The 19,120-nt window shown below is 38.4% G+C and overlaps 1 protein-coding gene across 2 annotated transcripts in view; it reads left to right on the top strand.

The window, feature by feature from the left end:
* The window catches only part of BACE2 (beta-secretase 2), a 73,560-nt gene that overhangs the window by 52,923 nt on the left and 1,517 nt on the right, over positions 1–19,120 (top strand). The window contains exons 1-6 of one of the 2 annotated variants that reach the window (XM_062573754.1): positions 8,961–9,013; positions 12,236–12,379; positions 13,230–13,353; positions 14,750–14,808; positions 17,237–17,287; positions 18,459–18,546. In XM_062573754.1, the coding sequence (XP_062429738.1) occupies positions 8,995–9,013; positions 12,236–12,379; positions 13,230–13,353; positions 14,750–14,808; positions 17,237–17,287; positions 18,459–18,546 (485 nt within the window). In that variant the 5' untranslated portion in view covers positions 8,961–8,994. Of the gene's footprint in view, positions 1–8,960; positions 9,014–12,235; positions 12,380–13,229; positions 13,354–14,749; positions 14,809–17,236; positions 17,288–18,458; positions 18,547–19,120 lie in introns of those variants that run through there. The other variant, XM_062573738.1, reaches the window with a different exon arrangement.

Genomic DNA, 19,120 nt, shown 5'->3' on the forward strand with positions numbered 1-19,120 from the left:
ATACTTAGCATTTGTATGTGGACCCACTTAAATGCAGTATATCGAGGCAATGTACCATTATAGTTTTTAGCTTTGATATTGTGGAGGTTAACTAATGGTAATCACAAACCGATTAGTTTTGGTATCTTGTGTTAAAGTATCGATTATTTAATGATATTTAACTATTTGTTGGCTGAAGTCAAAGTAGGGGTATTCTATGCAGCTTCTTACAGTGTTACCAGTTGGTTATGTTTCACTGAAGAATGTCTTTGGATACTAACTTACTCCTTTTAGATAGGTAAAGGCTTATGTTACGATAACCTTTTCAAAGAGAGAGTAAATCTTAAGTTTTCTGACAATCCAGAATGATTTACTGTTGAAATGTTCTGGAATTTCTGTAGATGTTTTCAACAACTAGGTTGGTTCGTTGTCTTACCCTGACCTCAGATTTTCGATAACAAAGGGGATTGGTACAATATCCTGTTGAAGTCAAATGAAATTAAGTAGAGGAAAACAAGCAAGCTACCCATAAGTCTTAATTCATTAAAAGTTGTAAGAGCGTAACTGATTGAGCCTTTTAAAAAAGGTCTGCACAATTTACCAAGATATTAGTTGCTGTCAAACTTGACTCCCTGATTGATAAATTGTTTATTTCTGACTGCTGAAATTCTTGCTGCTGTTCAGAGAAGTGAAAACAGATTGGCAATGGGATACCAGCAATCTTCTGAGCCAGTCAGATTTCCTGGCTTCCAGACCCTAATTAGAATTTAGCCCAGACTTACAAGTAATTGAGAGTGCTGGTAATGGCTCTTCAAGAATTTCCTCTGAAATCCAGTTGTTGGCTTCAGCCAAACTCTGGATGAGATGGATCTATACTGCAGAATCTACTGTTACGATATGCAATGAATGGGTTATGATATAGGTTAAGGTGAGCTGAAGCTGGACAGTTGTGCGAAACACAAGAGATGCTGAGTAACTGAGTGTCTGCTAAACTTCGAAGTCAAGGCTGAAACACCTAGAGCAGAACTGGCGAGGAACTGCAGTTACTCAAAAGCTGTTATAAGTGCACCTACATCAGTTTGTCACCTGGCTGCTTTGGTAGGATTCACTTGTTTGAAAATTTTGAAAGCAAGTGTACTCTCAGGTACCTATTACTGTCCACATACCCACTCACATGCGAGTAAGGGGCACAGGCATCTCTTAAGTAGAGTTATTAGATATCTGATGAATTAATATTTGTTGTATAGTCATTGTACCCTCTCCATGTAACATGGAGAGGGCTTGAGGCTTCAAGCAATAATCTGCTTGTAAACAAACAAAACAAGTTATTTTAAAACATTAGTTACTATTCACTAATAATACAAGAATATTTAGTGTTCACTTTTTTTCACTACAACTAAGCTTTGGCTTGATTTCAGTGGTTAGGTAGTTTTTGAAATACTGAAAATTTTACATTAAAATATAAAATGCACATGCTGATTTTTTTAAGCTAGCCAAATAGTAAAACACAGAAGGTAATTCTCATTATCTAAAGGAAGCAGCCCTCACTAAATGTTGACTTTCTTTAATTGATGATACTTATTTCACATCAACATTCTTGATTATAGTTGTCCTACTAAGTCACTAGCTGTGACCCTTCGGATTGTCTGATTACCTTCTGACCCCAGTTCCCTACCCCAAAAAAAAGTTTCAGAAAGTTGCCCTGTATCCAAAATTCAGTGTTTTGACAGGACTTGATTTCCTTGGTGACATATCTACCCAGATTGGCCTAATTTTCTTTCACAGACCTGTTCTGAAGTAGTTTGTGAGGCTTTAGAAATTAACCAGACTCTTTAAGTTGAAAATACCTATATTAAGGTACCATGGCAGGGGTGGGAGCACACAGGGAGGGAATTAGTGTTGGAACTTCATCTGTGTCCACAGTCCCTGAACCTGCCCATGTGCAAAGACCCTTATTTGCATCTGACTTCATTTACTGGACCTCTTTCACTTCCCACTTGGAAATATTTTTTCTTTTCCTACAAATGTCAGCTTTCCTTCCTCTCCACTCCCTCACTTGAAAGAGGCTGAGAAAGATGGGTCTGTCCTTGCTGGTCTTCCTCACTGATCCTTTACTTTCTGGCCCCAGATGGCTATTCCCATCTTGGCAGTGGAAAGCACTGGTGTGGATGCTGTTCCTGCCTGGCCTGCTTTCCAGACACATGAAATTGAGATCTGAGGCTCCAGGAATATTGCATGTGATCTAGGGAATATACTACAGAAACCATTGATGTATACGTGAGATTTTTTCTTTTTCTATCTCTATGAAATACCCAGGTGGGTGGAGGACCACAAGGAACAGTGAGAGTTAGTCTCATTCTTTAAGCAGATGGCTGGCCCTACTGTGAAAGGCTTTGTGGGTTTTTTGTCTTATCATAAATATAGGGAATTCATTGCTGTCCATGGGCTCTTTCTGCCTGAGAAACTTCCGCTTTTTCAAGTGGAGCAGCTCAGCCCATTCTGATTTTACAAGGGTGTGTAGCTAGGCAAAATACTTGAACAAACTACATTGTTCACAACAACACTCTTATTATAGCCCTCTTCAAAGAGTACCTCCCCCATACAGATTTTCACAGAGCCATGTCAAATTTGTGAAGAGTATGTTTATTTCTGTATTGTTGGAGGATAATCATGTAATTGAATGTTTAAATGGCTAAATTTGCAGCATAGCTGTCCTTTGGAAGATTCGGGGGGGGGGGAGGAGAAGCAAGACATATTGAAGTGATTCTGAAAAGATAACTAACAATTTCTTGATAGCATCAGGGCATGGATTACCGTAATATTTACTGGAAAAAGTGCTATGCTAGCCAATACTATGTGTGTGCATAAAACTATACAAAGTTGAATGTAATGTCTAAATAAGATTTATCTGCAACAGGCAGTTCACTTTTTTTGCTGAAAATTTTTATACAGAGATGTAGAAATCTTTTAAGACTAACACTATGTCAATTGTTACTTGAAGTTCTTTTGGAAACATCACTTAAGGAAATGCTCCCATTCACTTGATGAATTTTTTCATCTAACATCTGATGATAAATCTAACATTGATTGAAAGGAAAATGGGACCAAAACTTTGAAAAAAGGGGTACAATTTTTTTTTTTTTTTTTTTTTGTATTTTTACTCAGTCTTCAGGTGATGTTAGGATGTATCTCCCAATTACTGCCAAGCCTCATTACACAATTTTCCAAAGGTTGGTATTTATACTTTCAAGACTTGCCATTTTCAGACACTTTGTACTACTGCTTAAAATAAATGATTAATTCTTTCTACCCAGTCAGTGTGTCTTCTTAAATCCTGTTAAGATGAACTTCAAAGCTAATAAATGATATACAACTGAATTATTCCTAGTACTTTGAGACTCTCAGTTGTACCTTCTGCTTTTAGCTCTGAAAGAAAAGCAGAAAGGCAGAACTGCTTTAGCACTTACCTGAACTTTGCAAGGAGGGGAGCAGGCAGGTGTATTTAGCTCCGAGGTGATTTTTCTTCTTTATACTGAAATAATTGAAACTTTCTTGCTTCAGCTTTTTCTGAATTCAGAATTGGACAGAAATCAGGTATAGACAACATTATCTTGCTAAGGTGAAACTTCTGATTATCTAGAATGAATTAAAGCACTATTATGGACTGTTGCTCTCTGTTGCCCTAAACTGTAGAACAAGAAGGCATACCAAGTGAACGTCTCAGGCCCTAAGGCAGCCTCTCTGAAAGCTGGTTGCTTAACTGTGCTCTATGTTTTGTATCCCAGGAGGTGGCGCACATGTTTTGTTTTTCAAATACAAGAGGTTTTGAGCCCTTTTTTTCTTCCTAACAAATGATGTTGTCTTGTTTGAACTCTACTAATTTCAACCTTTCTTTGTCCTACCTAAAAGAGTTCTTAACTTGGATTCTCCTGATCATTTAGCTGTATCTCTCTTCCCACTCCCCAAAAAGCTTCTTAAAAAAAAATTTTTTATTTCCAAGCCCTGAGGCAGCATAGAGTATGTGTGTTGCTAAAGTTGGTGGATTGGCCAAACAAGAAAGATTAGTACAAACTGTTATATTTTTAATTCACACTTTGCAAAGTCATCCAGTTTTGTTTATTTCTGTCCTTTTGATAATTCGTGAAGCCTATCTATACACATTCATAGAGGTACAAGTTTTCAATTTTTTTCTTGTGTTTAAAGTTCTCCTATGCTTCTGAAACTACCATCATCTTCAGAATGTCCTTCTGTGCTTCAGCTTTAGTCAATCCAAACCTTTAAAACCATCTAACATATTAATAGCCATAACTGATTGGTTACGTGTTGTTCTTGTTCATTTCTCCCCTTTAAAGCTGGATCATCTATATAAAACACCTTTTAAGTTTGAATGCATAGCATGATAGCATGAACTTATTGCAAGAATAGGGCTTTTTTGTTAACTACAGTGCAGTATAGACAAATACGTGAAGGTTTACAATTCAAATGCTCAATCTAATTTTTCAGGACTATAGATAAATCCATTGGACCCTTGAACTGTGAATACTAGTTGCTCTTTTCTGCACCAGAACAAAGTATTTTTAAAATAAGTGGTTTGCATTTGATTTTACTTTTGGAAATTTACAAGTTACTTTTGCCTATACTTTGACCCATCATTTGTTTTTCTAGGAAATTTTTAGGAAAACAGCAATTCCTAAGAAATACAAGTTATTGTAAAGACAACAAGAATCTATGTTGACAGTGTATAGACAAATATTATTATATATTATTATAATAAATACTAGCATATTGAACTTTTATGGTTGCTGACTAGGCAAGATTTTTGTAAGGATAAACAAAGCATTGTGACTCTTCAACTTCATTTTTATGCATCCAGCACAGTTCTGTTCTGAGGTGCTAAGAATACTACTTACTTTACTGTTGGTTAAGGGTTTTTTAATTGTAAGCTTAACATTAACTTTGGCTATCCTTATTCTTTGTTATTAGAGTTTTTTATTGTTGCATATCTTGAATGTTCTCTGGGCTGATTTTTAACTGCTGATGTATTTTTACATAGTCTTCTAGTTTGCTTCTACATTTCTCTTCATTGGCTAACTCGTGCTCACCATTTTGCCACACTGTCCTGCAAGGTCAGCCCACACTGATTGGCCATTTCTTTTGCCATGCTGGCCCACATGTAAGATGGGCCTTTTCCCTCTCTTCCCCCTCTCCAAAAGACAGGTCTGAAAGAAATCCAGTAGCTTTCCTGTGAGTGCAGGCTTGGCTGCATAAGTGGATACTGTGATTTTTTTTTTTTTTTTTTTTTTTCTCCTTCGGAACGCTGGTGTTGCCTTCAGCTAACCTAAGCCCAGTACAGCAACATCAGCACGGATCCCTATTGAGAAAACCTCGCATAGGCAGTATGGGTAAGGGAAGAGCTCCAGGAGCTACTACAGGATGATGCCAAGATACAAATGCTTCAGGACTGCTATTAGCAAGGGCCTAGCCAGCCCAGCTCCCTCTAGGGAGCTTGACTTTTTACTTGACTTCTTGCTTCTATTACTTTACTACGAAGATCTTGTAGGATTATGCAAAGTCCTATCAAAGTATCCAACTTTAATAGAAGGATTACCTTCTTCCTCTTTTCCCCCCCCTTCCTTTCCTCTTCCAAAAACTTTAGGTCACTGTATATTAAAGCTGACTTTAGATCTGAGCCCATAAAGTATGGAGCTTGTGCTGCTAGTACTGAGGAAACTATTCCTGTGTGTGAGAGAAACACATAGACATGCCACACCTTAAAAAACTACCGGTATAAAACAAACCCCCAAACGGATCAGCAACCACCTGGGAGCTAGACTCACGAGCTTTACAGGTTTTCTGACTTATCAGTTGAAAGTAATCATTGCTTGTTTTTCTTCTTCTATGATCCATTTTTGTATATCTATTTTTTTTATTTCAGTATGTCCATGAAAGAACTTGAAGTATCCAAAAGCTTTCATCCTGTTCTGAGTATTTGCTCTTGGGTTTCAGGAAGATCTTCAAGGGATACCGAAAAAAAGTGTCATATCATATTAAAATACACATAAAAATCCCTATTTGTGCAAGTTACTCTTCATGCAACCACAATTCAGGATGCTGAAGTTCCACCTAAATGGACTTACGGGCACAGGCACACACAGAAGTATGGCAGAGTTATGGCAACCTGAGAATTGGTCTTCCATAGTGCTACCCACTTTTTCCACGTGTATGTTCTCACCTATCCCAGATCTGAGGTACAATTAGTTAACTTAAACATCAGTTGCATTTTTTTAATGTAGGTAATCTGTTTTCCCTAGTAGCTCTTGAAGTCCTTGTGACCTCTAAATGCAAAGATTTGGCAAGATATTTTTTCTCCGTCTCACAAACTCTGCCTCCATTTTAAATCACTGAATTATTTTAACTCTATCCTAGCAGGATTAAGCATATATTATTGGCCTTTTGTGGATGAGCAGAGAGCATTTAAATTAAATCGCTATGAGTACTGGAAGGATGCTTACACTAACTTGTTAGCTAGCTGGGGTGGACACAGAAAACAACTCTGGAGGTAAAGAGGCTCAAAGGGCAGGCAGGAACTTGTTCTGTCGTAATCTTTAGTGTTAGCAAATGCTCATAAATTTCCTGTGGCTTTTACAATGTTTAAAAAAAAAACGCAAAAGCATTTTGTACATACCCATCTATGCCATTTGTTGTCTGCAAGACCATTTTTCATGAATAGATTTTCTATGCTGCTTATCACCAAAGGGTCTGACAGCTTCACAAGCACCTAGAGTGAAGATTAATGTTTTGTGAGTTTTTTCTAAGCCTTCAAATTACAGAATGAATGTTTAGAATATAAATAGAAATAATGTTTTGAAAGTGCTTTATACCTCACATCTTTGATTAATTACTAGAGCTAGAATAGTATTGCAGCTCTTCTGCAGACACAACTGATACTTGAAATAAAACATTCAGAAGTTTCACAGTCCTTTGACATTTAAAATCTTCTCAGCTATAGGCTACTGGACACTTGGACTTCGGCAAGCAAACCAGTTACTGCACTGCCTGGCTTTGTAGCAAATACTTGGGTATTTGCTTGGGTGTAACTCAATGTAATTTAGGCAGTAATGAAAAAATAGTAACCTACCACATCTTTCCTGTGGGGTAAAGGGGTAAAAACAGGTAAACAGTTATTCAAGAGTCACCAATCCCTATTTTTTCTTTTCTTTTTTTTTTTTTTTTTTTCCAGTAGTGTGTTCAGGTGGCAGCAAAGCTCCTGAGCACTTGAAATCACTTGAAATTTTTATCCATGGAGTCCAAGTCCCACCAGTACTCACACAATACATTTATTGCAAAGTTAAATTATCCTGAGTCCTAATTAATCTTCCTTGCTTTAATAAAATGAGCAGAATTTTTCATTTGGCTACCACCAACTGCAGTGTTTGGTTTTAAGCCACATTATTTTTACTTTCAAGCTAGCAATACATTCTTGAATAGTTTCAATGAGGTATTAACAGAGCCATCATAATTTTCTGAGGTATTGTTTCGCATGGTAACAGTTCCTGTGGAAATAATTGTATATTTGGAAAAATAAATCGAGGGCAGTGTTGTTCTTAACTCTCTCCTGTTGGCTCTTAATTCCTTTTCCCTTTTGCCCTGTGTTTTTTATTTCTTAAATGTACTGTCCCACACTAACCACTTTAACTACTGGCATGCCTAGGGTTTACTGGATGTCACTTTTCATTTGCAAGCTCCAGTACATTTGACAATAAACAGCAGCAACTACTTGCCTTTTATAGGATGCTGTAATATCCCAGTTCCCAGACAAAGGCAAGAAATGCCTCTTCTCCAGTGACTGGAACCATCCATAGTATTCATTGGTGTCCTGGGAAAGTCCCATCCAGCTGAGGTGGAGGAGAAAGTCTTAGTATTTGTCCTCTGCAGGATTTTATTCTTCTGTTTGCTACATTACACATAATTTCTGTTTCACCTGTGGCAGAGGGAATAAAGACGGTTACGAGAAACCAAAACAGATGATTTCAAGTGAAGATAGTAACACAGTGCTTTCTGAGTACTTCTTAAAATAAATCACTAGCTTCCTTGCTTGGGTTTTGCCCAACTCTTTGGCTCAGTTTCCTGAAGAAACCCAAGTGGCCGCTTCACGAAGCCCCAAGAAGTCCATCTGCCTTTTGGTGCAAGAGCTGAGCTGCACATTTCTCTGTTCGGGTTCAGGGCTGATGGGTTCTTGTGAGTAGACCCAAGTCATGGCCAAAAAAAAAAGAAAAAAAAAAAAAAAAAAAAAGAACAGAGCTGAGTTTATTTCCTTTTTACTTTCTGGTTTGGGGTCAATGAAGACTTCAAAATAACTGGTTTTGAAACCGGGGGGAAACAACTATTCAGACAGGTTGTCACGCTGAGCGCGACCCTTGCTTTTGGTCCCGCGGGCGCGTTGCTTTTTCTGCAGACTTTCAGCACTACTTCCGTGAGGCAGGCTGAAGGCCCTTTCGTAACGCAGCTGTTCGCGTTTGTATTTTATTTGCTCTATAGGGCGGGTTTGTACGGTGGATGAACCCTCCGCTCGCTAACCCCGCTGTCTCTTCTCGCCGTGGCGAGAGCGGCCACGGCCGCCATCCCCTCTGCCGCCCCCGCAAAGGCTGGATACGGCGAGGCGGCGGCCGTTGGAAGAGGAACGAGGCGAGGACGGCGGTGGCGCGCGCCCCGTGCCTCCCTAACGGTGCCGGCAGGCGTGACCGCCAGCACCTCGCGGCCCCGGCGCCTAATGGCGGCCGGGCGGGGCGCGGCGGGGTGGGGCAGGACGGCGCCGGCCGGTGGCCGCCTGCCTCTCGCCCGCCCTCCCGCTGCCCAGGTGGCTCCCGGGCGAGGCGGGGGAACGGCGGCGGCGGCGGCGGCGGCAGCGGCGGCAGCGGCAGCAGCAGCAGCAGCAGCAGCAGCAGCAGCAGCAGCGCGGGGCGGCTGCGGGGCCAGGGGCGGAGAGCTCTCCCCCCTCCCCTCCAACCGTGAAAAATGTGGCTGAGCCGGCACAGTGAGTAGCAGCCTCGGTGCGGCGGGAGCTTCCCTCCCCCCCAACCCCCCGCGCCGAGCGAGCGCGGAGTCGCAGGGCGAGGGTTGGCCGGGGCCGGGGCCGGCTGCCGCTGCTCCTCTCCGCAGCCTCCCGAGCGGGCGCGGCGCGGACCCCGGGGCGCCGCCGCCTCGCTTCCTTGCTGCCGCCTGAGGCCAGGCCATGCTGCTTAGCCCGAGCGGAGCAGGACCCTGTATTTCTTAAAATCTCGGAACCGGCTTGGACGCTTGAGTGGACTGCAGCCTACTTTCTTTACTTTCTTCTTAATTTTTTTTCCTCTCCTCCTTGTTTTTTTTTTTTTTTTTTTTTTTTTTTTTTCCTTATAAAAGTTACAGTCATTCCCAAGGTTGAGAATAACTGGAAAGTTCCCAATAGTGCCCGTTTTCTTCCTTGCCCTGGAGCTCGATATCCCTCAGATTTTGGTCAGCTTAATTACAAGCTGCCAGCCAACTCCTTAAAACTGATCAATGCCAGGATTTTTAGGCTGGATGAATTTAAACTTGGCCTTAATCGACTTCCACTCCCCCATCCCCCATGGGTGTTCAGTTGTGCAGTACCAGTGGTATGTATTAGCAAGGTGTGACGGCAAGAGCATTTTTAAAGTCACTTAAACACCAGAAAATCTTGCGCTTAAATTTGACGCTTAAGTTGCTCCAGAGATGCAAGTCAGCACGAAAGGAAAGCTGGGAGTAGCTGGAAGGTTGGACCTGCCATCAGCTCTCCCCTCTGCTTTGCTTTCTTGAGGGCCCTTCTGCAGTCTCTGGAATGCCCATACATTTCCATTCTCCCTGTTCCTGTCAGCCTGTCTGTGTCTGACGCTGTGACTGCTGCTGAGTATCTCCAAGCTGATAGCACTTCTCTGCCTTTTCAAAGGCAAAATGGAGCGAGGAAGGTTCGTATTTCCTATCAGAGTAGAGGAGATGCCCCTCTGGGGCATAAAGTTCCCATATTGGCCATTTTTTCTCAATGTACTAGTGGGCTGATGAGCTAGAGTCCCTAAAACTGGCAAAAGAATGCTCCTGTTCTTGTAAACTAACTTTGCACTTCATAATTTCTGAGTACGCTGTATAGAAATCTTAAGCTTTCTTAACTGTTTTAAGGTTGTCTGATGGTTTATGTACTATTGTCTAGGTTTTTTGCATGTTTATGCAGGTACCCAGAAAAGGGCTTACATGTACAGAATGTGTAACTTCAGGAAATCTAAAAGGTCCAGCGGGACCCAGTAGAGAGCTTCACTGCGGTCTCCTTATGGCTTCCAAACCTGGGAAGGCAAAACCAGAAGTTGGTCGACAATGAAAATGTTCTGCAACAGTTTTATGAACTAACTACAAATTATACAGAAGAGTTAGTAAATGTGTTACTTAAACGTTAAAAGGCATGTTTTGGAAACATTAAAGAAGCTTGTGATTTAAGTAAAATACAGGAATGTAATAACTGAAGTTAGACATGTCATACTTTATCTTCTATTTAGGCAAAATGCTGCGCTCTCCAACATAGTTTGCAGCAGAGTTTGTTCATAATTCTGATAAAAACAATTCAAAATGTTTTTTAAAGATAAAGCTGCAAGCCAACAACAGAATAAGGAACATAAAACATAATTAATGGGCTCATGGACCTTTACCAACCCCCTCCCCACTCCCAAATGAAAAAATCTTTAAATAAACTTCTTAAAATTATTGCTTATTTGTTCCTCTGGTTTTTGTCTTTAAAAATTGTGACTTGCTCTCCTTCACAAATGAGTGTAAAATTGAATCTTTATATTCAAAAAGAGAAGGAAGGGAGTAAGTAATTCTGCTTGGTGCATGCAACTTTCTTTGTGGTGTGTGTCAATGTTCACATTCATCATGTAACACAAATGTTGATGGGGTGTTTTTCAGTGTTATTTTAGTGTAGTTTTATCACTAGTGGTAGAATGAGAGAGATGTATCTTAGACTGAGATAATTATTAGGAAATTTGTTATATCTCTGAAGATTCATTATATTACCTTCCCAGTCTTAATCCTCTGGTGAAAATATAGTATGTGTATTCTCACAGTGTCTTCCTTACAGTCATACAAGTCCATGCATTCATGATTACTAAATACAATGTACAGAACGTTTTGGGAGTTCAGATCAACATCTTAAAAGGAGATTGTTTTTGTAGGGGAGATCCAGCAAATGGGAAACTGGGATTATTTACAAAAGAACCTGTTTGTAATGCTCTGTGCTCATCCTCACTGAGGTTCAAGGACTGGAGTGAAAGCTGTAAAGAGGAAGATTTAGGCTAGACAATAGAAAATATTTTGTGACAATAAGGTTGGCAAAGTGAACATAATGTTTTTGGACACTGGTTATGTTAAACGTGATTTTCAGGACTATGAAACTCAAAATTCTGCTTTTTCGCTTTGGTGGGCCATTATGTTCAAGGACATGTTTCATTACAGAGCAGAGTTTTCCTGCATACTTTAGATTGCTACCCATTTCCAAAAGACAGCATTTAAGTACTGATCAAAATAGTCCTTTAGTAAATGAAGTATACAGACTCATGTGTCCAGAGAGTATCTGACCACCTCAAACTGTCAGCATTTCAGACCTACAGTGTGATAGTTCATTGTTCAGCATCATAAATTAGGGAATAAAATGTGTTCTAGATCAGGTGAGAGAAGGTGAGGCAATGACTCAAGTCATATCTGAATGCAGTTGGAGCTCAGTGTGTGGATGGGATTATTTGGGCCTTCTTCAGTCATTTTTTCCCAGGATGTCAAAAGGGTGAAGGGAGATCCCTATACGCCCTGTTCAGTGTAGGGATTTTATACAATTCCTATGATGTTGGCCTATTGCCCAAAATCAATGGTAACGGCACACTACTTGGATAGTCACGTGTAATATCTGGTACTTAACTTTTCGGAGTCAGAACCCTGCTAGGATTAAGCTGAACTTCTTGTTTCTTTCGGGCATTGTGGTTTGGGGGGGGGGGGAATTGTGTGGAGTATTTTTGCCTGAAGATCAAGTTTTAGAAATGAAAGACGTCAAAAGGGGAATACCACAAATGCAACATCTATTGCAACATCTCCAAAGACTGTGTTTACCCAGTGTATCAGAAATAAAATAACCAGTTTCTGTAGCAGTGTCAGAGAAAATACAAGATTTTGTGTGTTGCTATGAATACATCTTTATATCTCTGCATTTTTCTCTTTTTCTTGTCAGATTTTGTGAAATTATCAGGACTTCTGTTGGCAACATTGGCTTCTTGGTACTTGGGATACTTTCTTAGTGCTCTTGTACCTCAAGAGGTGCTATCAGCATCTATCAGTAATCTTCAGGATATTGGAAAGAAACCAGTGATAAGGGGTATGTAGTTGTTTTTCTTTTTTTTTCCTAGTTTTACACGTGATGTTCTGTGTTTACATGTTAAATGGCAAACAGCTCCTTAGCTAACAAATGATGTGCTGTTCTACTAAGAATTAAATTGGCTGACTAAAGTTAATTAATTAGTATAAGCCTGAACTATTTCTTATGCACTATCTTTGAAGAAACTCAATGTCAGCATGTATTTACCAGTACACAAATACATTTAATTGAGTGACTAATAAGTTAAGAATATCTTATTTGTTTGCTTGTAGTAAGCACATATCTTCAAAGCTGCAGCTTTGATCCTATTGCATATATATTTTACAGTTACAGTAAATTGCTTAATCACTAATTAAACTTTGTGTTGAAATTTTTCATTGTTGCTTTTTCCCTCTAGTCTGACTGAATAGCTTCATGCATATGTTTTTCTCATTCTATAACTGTCTTATCATGTGAAAAAGACTTAAAATGAGAATGACAGGTACTAATTTTAAGTTATTAAGCAAGGACAAAATTTGTATTGGTAGGAATTCTTCATCCCTGTAGCCCTTGTTTCCTATTATATGAAATAATGCTCATAATAATTAGTATGTACTAGTATTACTTATAGTTAATATGATCTGACTCAAATCAAGAGTGTACGGCACATTTTTCCCTAGATAAACTTTTTCTTGAGCCCAGCAAGTTTGAAAGTCAGTGATACCTTAAAGCCCAGGCAAATCCGCAATAGTGTTGCTACAATACTGGAAAACTGGCTGCGTTTGACTCCATAAAAATGTTTAATCGTAGTGTGTTGGCATTAAGTGGTTCTTTCTACATAGAATTTCCTCTCCCCTCCCTGTTGTTGTAGCCCCAGACCCCAAAAGGCAGAAGTGTGATCACTGGTCTCCCTGCTCACCTGGGAGCTACGCCTATCGAGTTCTTAGTGGTGGTGGCAAGGAAAAGCTGGCTAAAATTTGTTTTGAGGATGAGCTGTAAGTACCAGTCTAACTTCAAATCTAAGCAAGTACTTTGTAGTATGAGGAGGGGTGTTTCATAGCTTCTACCTGGGAAAAAGGGATTCTTCAGTAAAAATATATGCAAAAAAAGGCTATCATTGATAGCCTTTGGCATCTTCTCTTTTCAGGGCTACTAAGCATGCCCTAATTCCGAAACCTCTCAGCAAGGAAGGAGTTTTCCATGCTGTCACCTTCTGAATTACTGTCTCTTCATTTCTGACTGAGGGGTTTTTTTTGTGTTTTGTGAGAGCCTTTCTGTGTCATGCTTCATGGGTCCATCTTCTCCCCAGCTTCCTCCATTCAAACAGCCTTTATGATGATGATTCAAACCATGGAACTCTGGCATAAAATAAATTGGCATAAAAATATACTCTGCCATAAAAAATAATAATTTATTTCAAAAGAAATGGTAGTGTAAGGGCTGAAGATAACATAGAGGTAGTAGGTTTGAATGTATGCTTATAAATAGACTTTTAAAAGCCCTCTTAGCTTTTTTCCCTCTCTACTGCTTGTGTGTTCTCCATTTGAGATAGCTCATTGTTGCCACAGAGATGACTGCATAAGGCTGTTTCCAGTGGAGGATGTGTTTTCCTCGCACCAGCACTCTAGTTTCTGTGCAGTTTACCTGTTGTTGTTCTTCCTCCAAACTGCTGGACTGGCTTTCTTTTATTAGCGTTGACTGACTCATAACTTTTGTATTGCTGAGTAGCTGTAATACGAATGCTTTGAAGATATGCCCACTGAGTCCTTTAACTTTAGATTGAAATACTTTTAAACTGTTCATGTTACTGACAATAAACTTAAGAATAAATCTGACAATGTTTTTCTCATTTTTAATAACTAAATCTCAAGTTACTTACTTTGTTGCTCTACAAAAACTACATTAGATTGTTAGTTTCAAATGTAGTTTAGTTGTCATAGCTTGGGATAGCCAGCTTGAAAAGTTGTAAGAAGCTCTGATTGTTGAATGGGCACCACCTTCTGTAAGTCATGTTCCTTCAGGGTGCATAAATTGGACAGGTAGAATGACTTCAAAATCTTGAAACGATCTTTGTGCAGATACATTCCACATAAAATGCTTCCTCAGAACCACGTTTTATTTTGGATTCTCTTATTTTGTCTTTCTGGCTGCATTTGTACAAAGTACCCTCCCAAGCTGGCTTATTTTGCGAGACTTGTGCCCTCCGAAGGAAGTAGTTTGACAGGTATAATGTGCAAAATTTTTAGCTATAGCTCTTGTTTGTTACAGGCTCTTTGATTAATTAACTGAAAGAAACGTGAACATCAGGAAGTGATTTAATTAGGTAAATACAACTTTGGATGAGACCTGGAGGGTTGAATCCTGCTGAGAATGTATTTATTTCAATTTCAGGCTCGTAAGTGAAGTAAAGGGTAATGTTGGAAGAGGTATAAACATTGCTGTCGTGAATTGTAAGTAAGAGAATAAATGTTAGAGATACGTTTGTAGTGGAATAGTTTTTTAAAACTTTGATTTTTTTACTAGATAATGTGGACAAAAAGGAAAAAACTCAGATTCATGTTAAACTTAAGTGTAACTTAAGTTACTTTAGTACTTGAAAGAAAAAGTCTTGTGAATGAACAAAACAAGATTCTTTATAAGCAGGATAAGAAAATAGATAGCATGTACATAGAAGTGCTGTATGTTTATGTGGATGTGTGATATTATTTTATTAGACAAAAGCATAATATTTTTCATGTAACATGGGAAAAATATCATGGCCTTCAGCAGTAAGACTCAATTTTCAGGTTGAGCCCTTGGTAAAACTTACCTACTGCTCCACTGATAGCGGCAAGCAGTAACTGAGAAGTAAAATTCTGCTTTTCTTCCCATCTTACACTAAGAAAGGATTTGTGGAAATAAATTACCCCAAAGTAAAAATTCCTTCTCTACTCTTGGTCAGTGGACAGAAAGACAGGCTTGAAACTCAGTTAATATTAAACTGCCATTATATGTCTTTACTTATAAGCAGGAGCTATTGAAAAGCAGAAATTGCAGTTTATTCAAGACCTGGAGAGTATTTGATAATGGATCCTGAGAAAAATAAATGCGCAAGTGTTGGGCGGGGAGGTAAAGAGAGGGAGTACAGGTGCACGATTCTTTTGGCTTTGATCACAAAATGTTTTTGTTCCAGTGTCTTTATCTCAATATTGCTAGGATCTTCAACTTGCCTAAACTTACATGCTTTTACTGAAGTCAGTGGGCTAAATTACACTAGCAAAGAGTCTTTTTTCATATTAACAACTGTATGCTTTTCACATTTCCAATATGGAATCATAAAAACTTCACTGGCTGTAAGAGGTAAACAGTTAAAAATGAGTTTTCAGTATAGTTATAAACTAAGAGGACAAATACTGACCCTGAATGTTTAAGTAAAATTATATCAAATAGGAGTAGGGAACTCGTATTATCTTTGCATTTGACATTAGTGAGGAAAAAGAAGTATTGAATAAATTTTAGTGTTCACATTTTTAAAAGGCTGAACAACTATACATATACATTTTAGCTATCTTATATCTTCATCTGCCACTAAATCTGTCTGGTATCTCTCTCTCTAACCAAATTACAGTGAATTGTATTTTCTGCATATCTTCTAATTAGATCAGTCTAGCTAATAACTGTGTTCAATACATTTCCTATTGCATCACACTCATTCCATAATGATAACTCCTTCTTTTCTGAATGAACCAAGTCTTTTTTTTAAGAAAGAAGACAATTCTTAAGCCAAAACTAACAACTTGGAGAGAGAAATAATTTTGTGTCTTTCTGCTGTCCTCACTGAAGTCTTTTCATTTTTTTTGTTTTTTTGCTGAGAAGCAGCCCTGTTCTAGAATACTATTTTACCACTTAGAAATTTTACCACCTTTTCCCCTCATCAACTTGATAAACTCAGCTTTTATTTGTATGTTTGGACGAACTTGCCTCCATGATTTTACCATGTATGAATTGAGCATAAGCAGAAAAGGAACAGGAACTGCTGCATCTTCTCATTAGAAATGAGCAAATAGCACTCTAAATGGAGAACGCCCTCTCATATATGGGTGTAGGTGTCTTGGATAATCAAAATCAATTAATTCAGTTAGCATGGATTTAGAAATCTGGAAAGTATTTCCAATTCTACATGTCTCGAGAAAACAAAGATAACTCCAATCTCAACAGCAGCATAATTAACAATGAATATTGACCAAAACGTTCTGAAATGACAAAATGGTTTGCATACCCTACTTGTGATGTGGTAATGATGCCTGACTGCCTGGTTTCTGTCCGCTGAGATACAAATGACGTGAAAGTTGGCACATCTGAAACACTACATAGAATAGTATTAGGCCCCTTTAAATAGTCTCAAGCTTAACCTATTTTCCTAATTACGGTTATGACCTACTATAGTACATACACATATAAAAACATGGAAGCTCACAAGGATCTTAATTCATTATTTAAAACGAAAAGTAATGAAAATGTTTTAATCACATTTGATGATTCAGATCCGATCTGCTGAGAGGCAAGTGACTTCATTTAGTTGAAAAAAAGTATGTATTTATTACCAATGTGATCTTATTTAACAGCTTTCAGGTCTGTCATATAGTGATGAACTGATTTGTGAAGAATTTTCTCTGCTGATTACTGCTGCAGGCAAAGACTACGTGAAACAAAGTATCACACAAGCTTTAAACTTCTGCTATTCCAGATCCTTCCAATTTCAAAATTAAAACAAACGAAATTTAGAAGCACAATAATACTAAATATTGGAGATGCCTAGCTTTCACTGAAAATGCTGTGTATGCCGATGAAATTTAATCATTTTTGCCTTATATTTACAAACTTTTTTTTTAATTATAGATAAAACAGGAAACGTTGTAGCGACAAGTTTTTTTGACATGTGGGATGGAGGTAGGAGAAAAACATACAATAGAGCTTTTGTTAATATTTCAGTGTTCAGAAGGGACTTATTTTTAAATTATTATCCTGCTCTTTCAAATGACTGCCTTGTTGAAGTGGATCCACTAGAAACAAACAGGTATTGTCTTTTATATTAAAATATGCTGTAGCCAGGTCTGATGACAAACTTTGTGTGAAAAGCCAAATTTCTCCTGTTGGTTGAGCTAGCTAGCATTTATTGTAATTAATTGTCATGTGTTTTCTCCATTATTTCAGTCTGATTAGGATACTGTGTCTCCAGATAAAAGATCCAGATACTTCATTCAACCAGTTCCTTTTTCTGACAGATTTTGCACTGTTTTAGTTCTAAAGTCATTGGTGGCAGTATGCTAGTCTTTCTCTTAACGTGCTTCAGCCTGTCTAGAGAGGAGATCTGCTTTGAATGATACTAATTTTATTACTCATTAGTAAGGAAAATCAGAAGGTTGTGAGGTACTGAAAGCTGATTCTTTGACCACTTAGGAATGCTCGTGACCTTATGTGCATGAATAAACCTATTAATCATTTTGGGACTAATCATGTGGGTAAAGTTTTATATACAATATTTAAACCATAAGTTCTCTAGGACTGCATTATATTTGTTTGTATGGTCAGTAAAAGTGTCTCATGTATGTCTGGCAATTGCAAAAGTAATAAATAGTTTTGTGCTGCAGATAGGCTGCTCTCTTAATAAAAATGGGCATGCAGTCTGGTGTATTAGTTGGCTTAGTCAGCAGGAAGCTCACAAAAATAAAGACATAGAATGGCAAGGACTTCTGGGCTATTCCATGTTTTGCTTGTATGTATAATACCATATGAGGTAAACTTAAATTATACTTACAGTCTTGAGTCTAAATGATTTTTTTTCCTGAAGTTCAGAATAAATACTTTTGTGTACTACTGAGAACTGCAAATCAACCTGTGCTCTCACAGCCTTCAGTAAGAGCTGGCAGCTTTCAGCACCTTTCAGGATTAGACCCTCTGCCTGTGAAGAGGAGTATTGCCTTATTGCCTAATTATATCTCATTTTGAACAGACAAGGCCAAAAATTGAGAACAAGTTGAACATAAGAGAAAGTAAATGGCATGTGATATGTGTGTATGTCAGGGAAACACGAATTATCAATTGTATATGGTTTCAACAGACCACTCTGCAGAGATGGTGGCTTTCATTGAAAATGCACCACAAGGATCCCTGCTTTTCATGGTGACCCATGATGATGGAAGCACCCGGTAAGCAAGTCATTCATGATAGGCTGAGGAACAGAGTAATGAATAGCTTGAAAATCACAAATGCATAATACTATAAAGCAACAAATTGTTTTGTTCTATAGGATTGTTGTTGTTTCCTCTCTCAGAGATTTTGAATCCAGATCCATTCCGTGCTTGCCCATACCATATATGATGACACTTTCAAAGGTGAACAGATGGTGTTATATTTGTTTAAAAGCCACCTATTTGTCCTCATAAGGGCCTGTGATACCTCTGGGTCACAACTTTCTGCTGAGATGGGGTACACAGCTCCAAGTATAACATATCTAGTGTGTATTCCTTTGTACATCTTACACGGGTTCTTTAAGTTCTTTCAGATCTTAGGATTTTTAGTTTTAATTCATGATAAGGTAATCTATGATCATGGTAAGGATATATAATTATACAGGGGAAGTCTTAATACATTTGATTGATTAAAAACTTCATGCTCTAATCCTTATTTAAAAGGATATTAAATGTCAAAATAGTATTTGAGATGCCTTTTTGTTTCTGCTGCAGTGTTGCAAACAGGTTCTATTAACATAATGAATTCACA

Source organism: Rhea pennata, chromosome 1, assembly GCF_028389875.1.
Source record: "Rhea pennata isolate bPtePen1 chromosome 1, bPtePen1.pri, whole genome shotgun sequence".
Classification (NCBI taxonomy): Eukaryota; Metazoa; Chordata; class Aves; order Rheiformes; family Rheidae; genus Rhea; species Rhea pennata.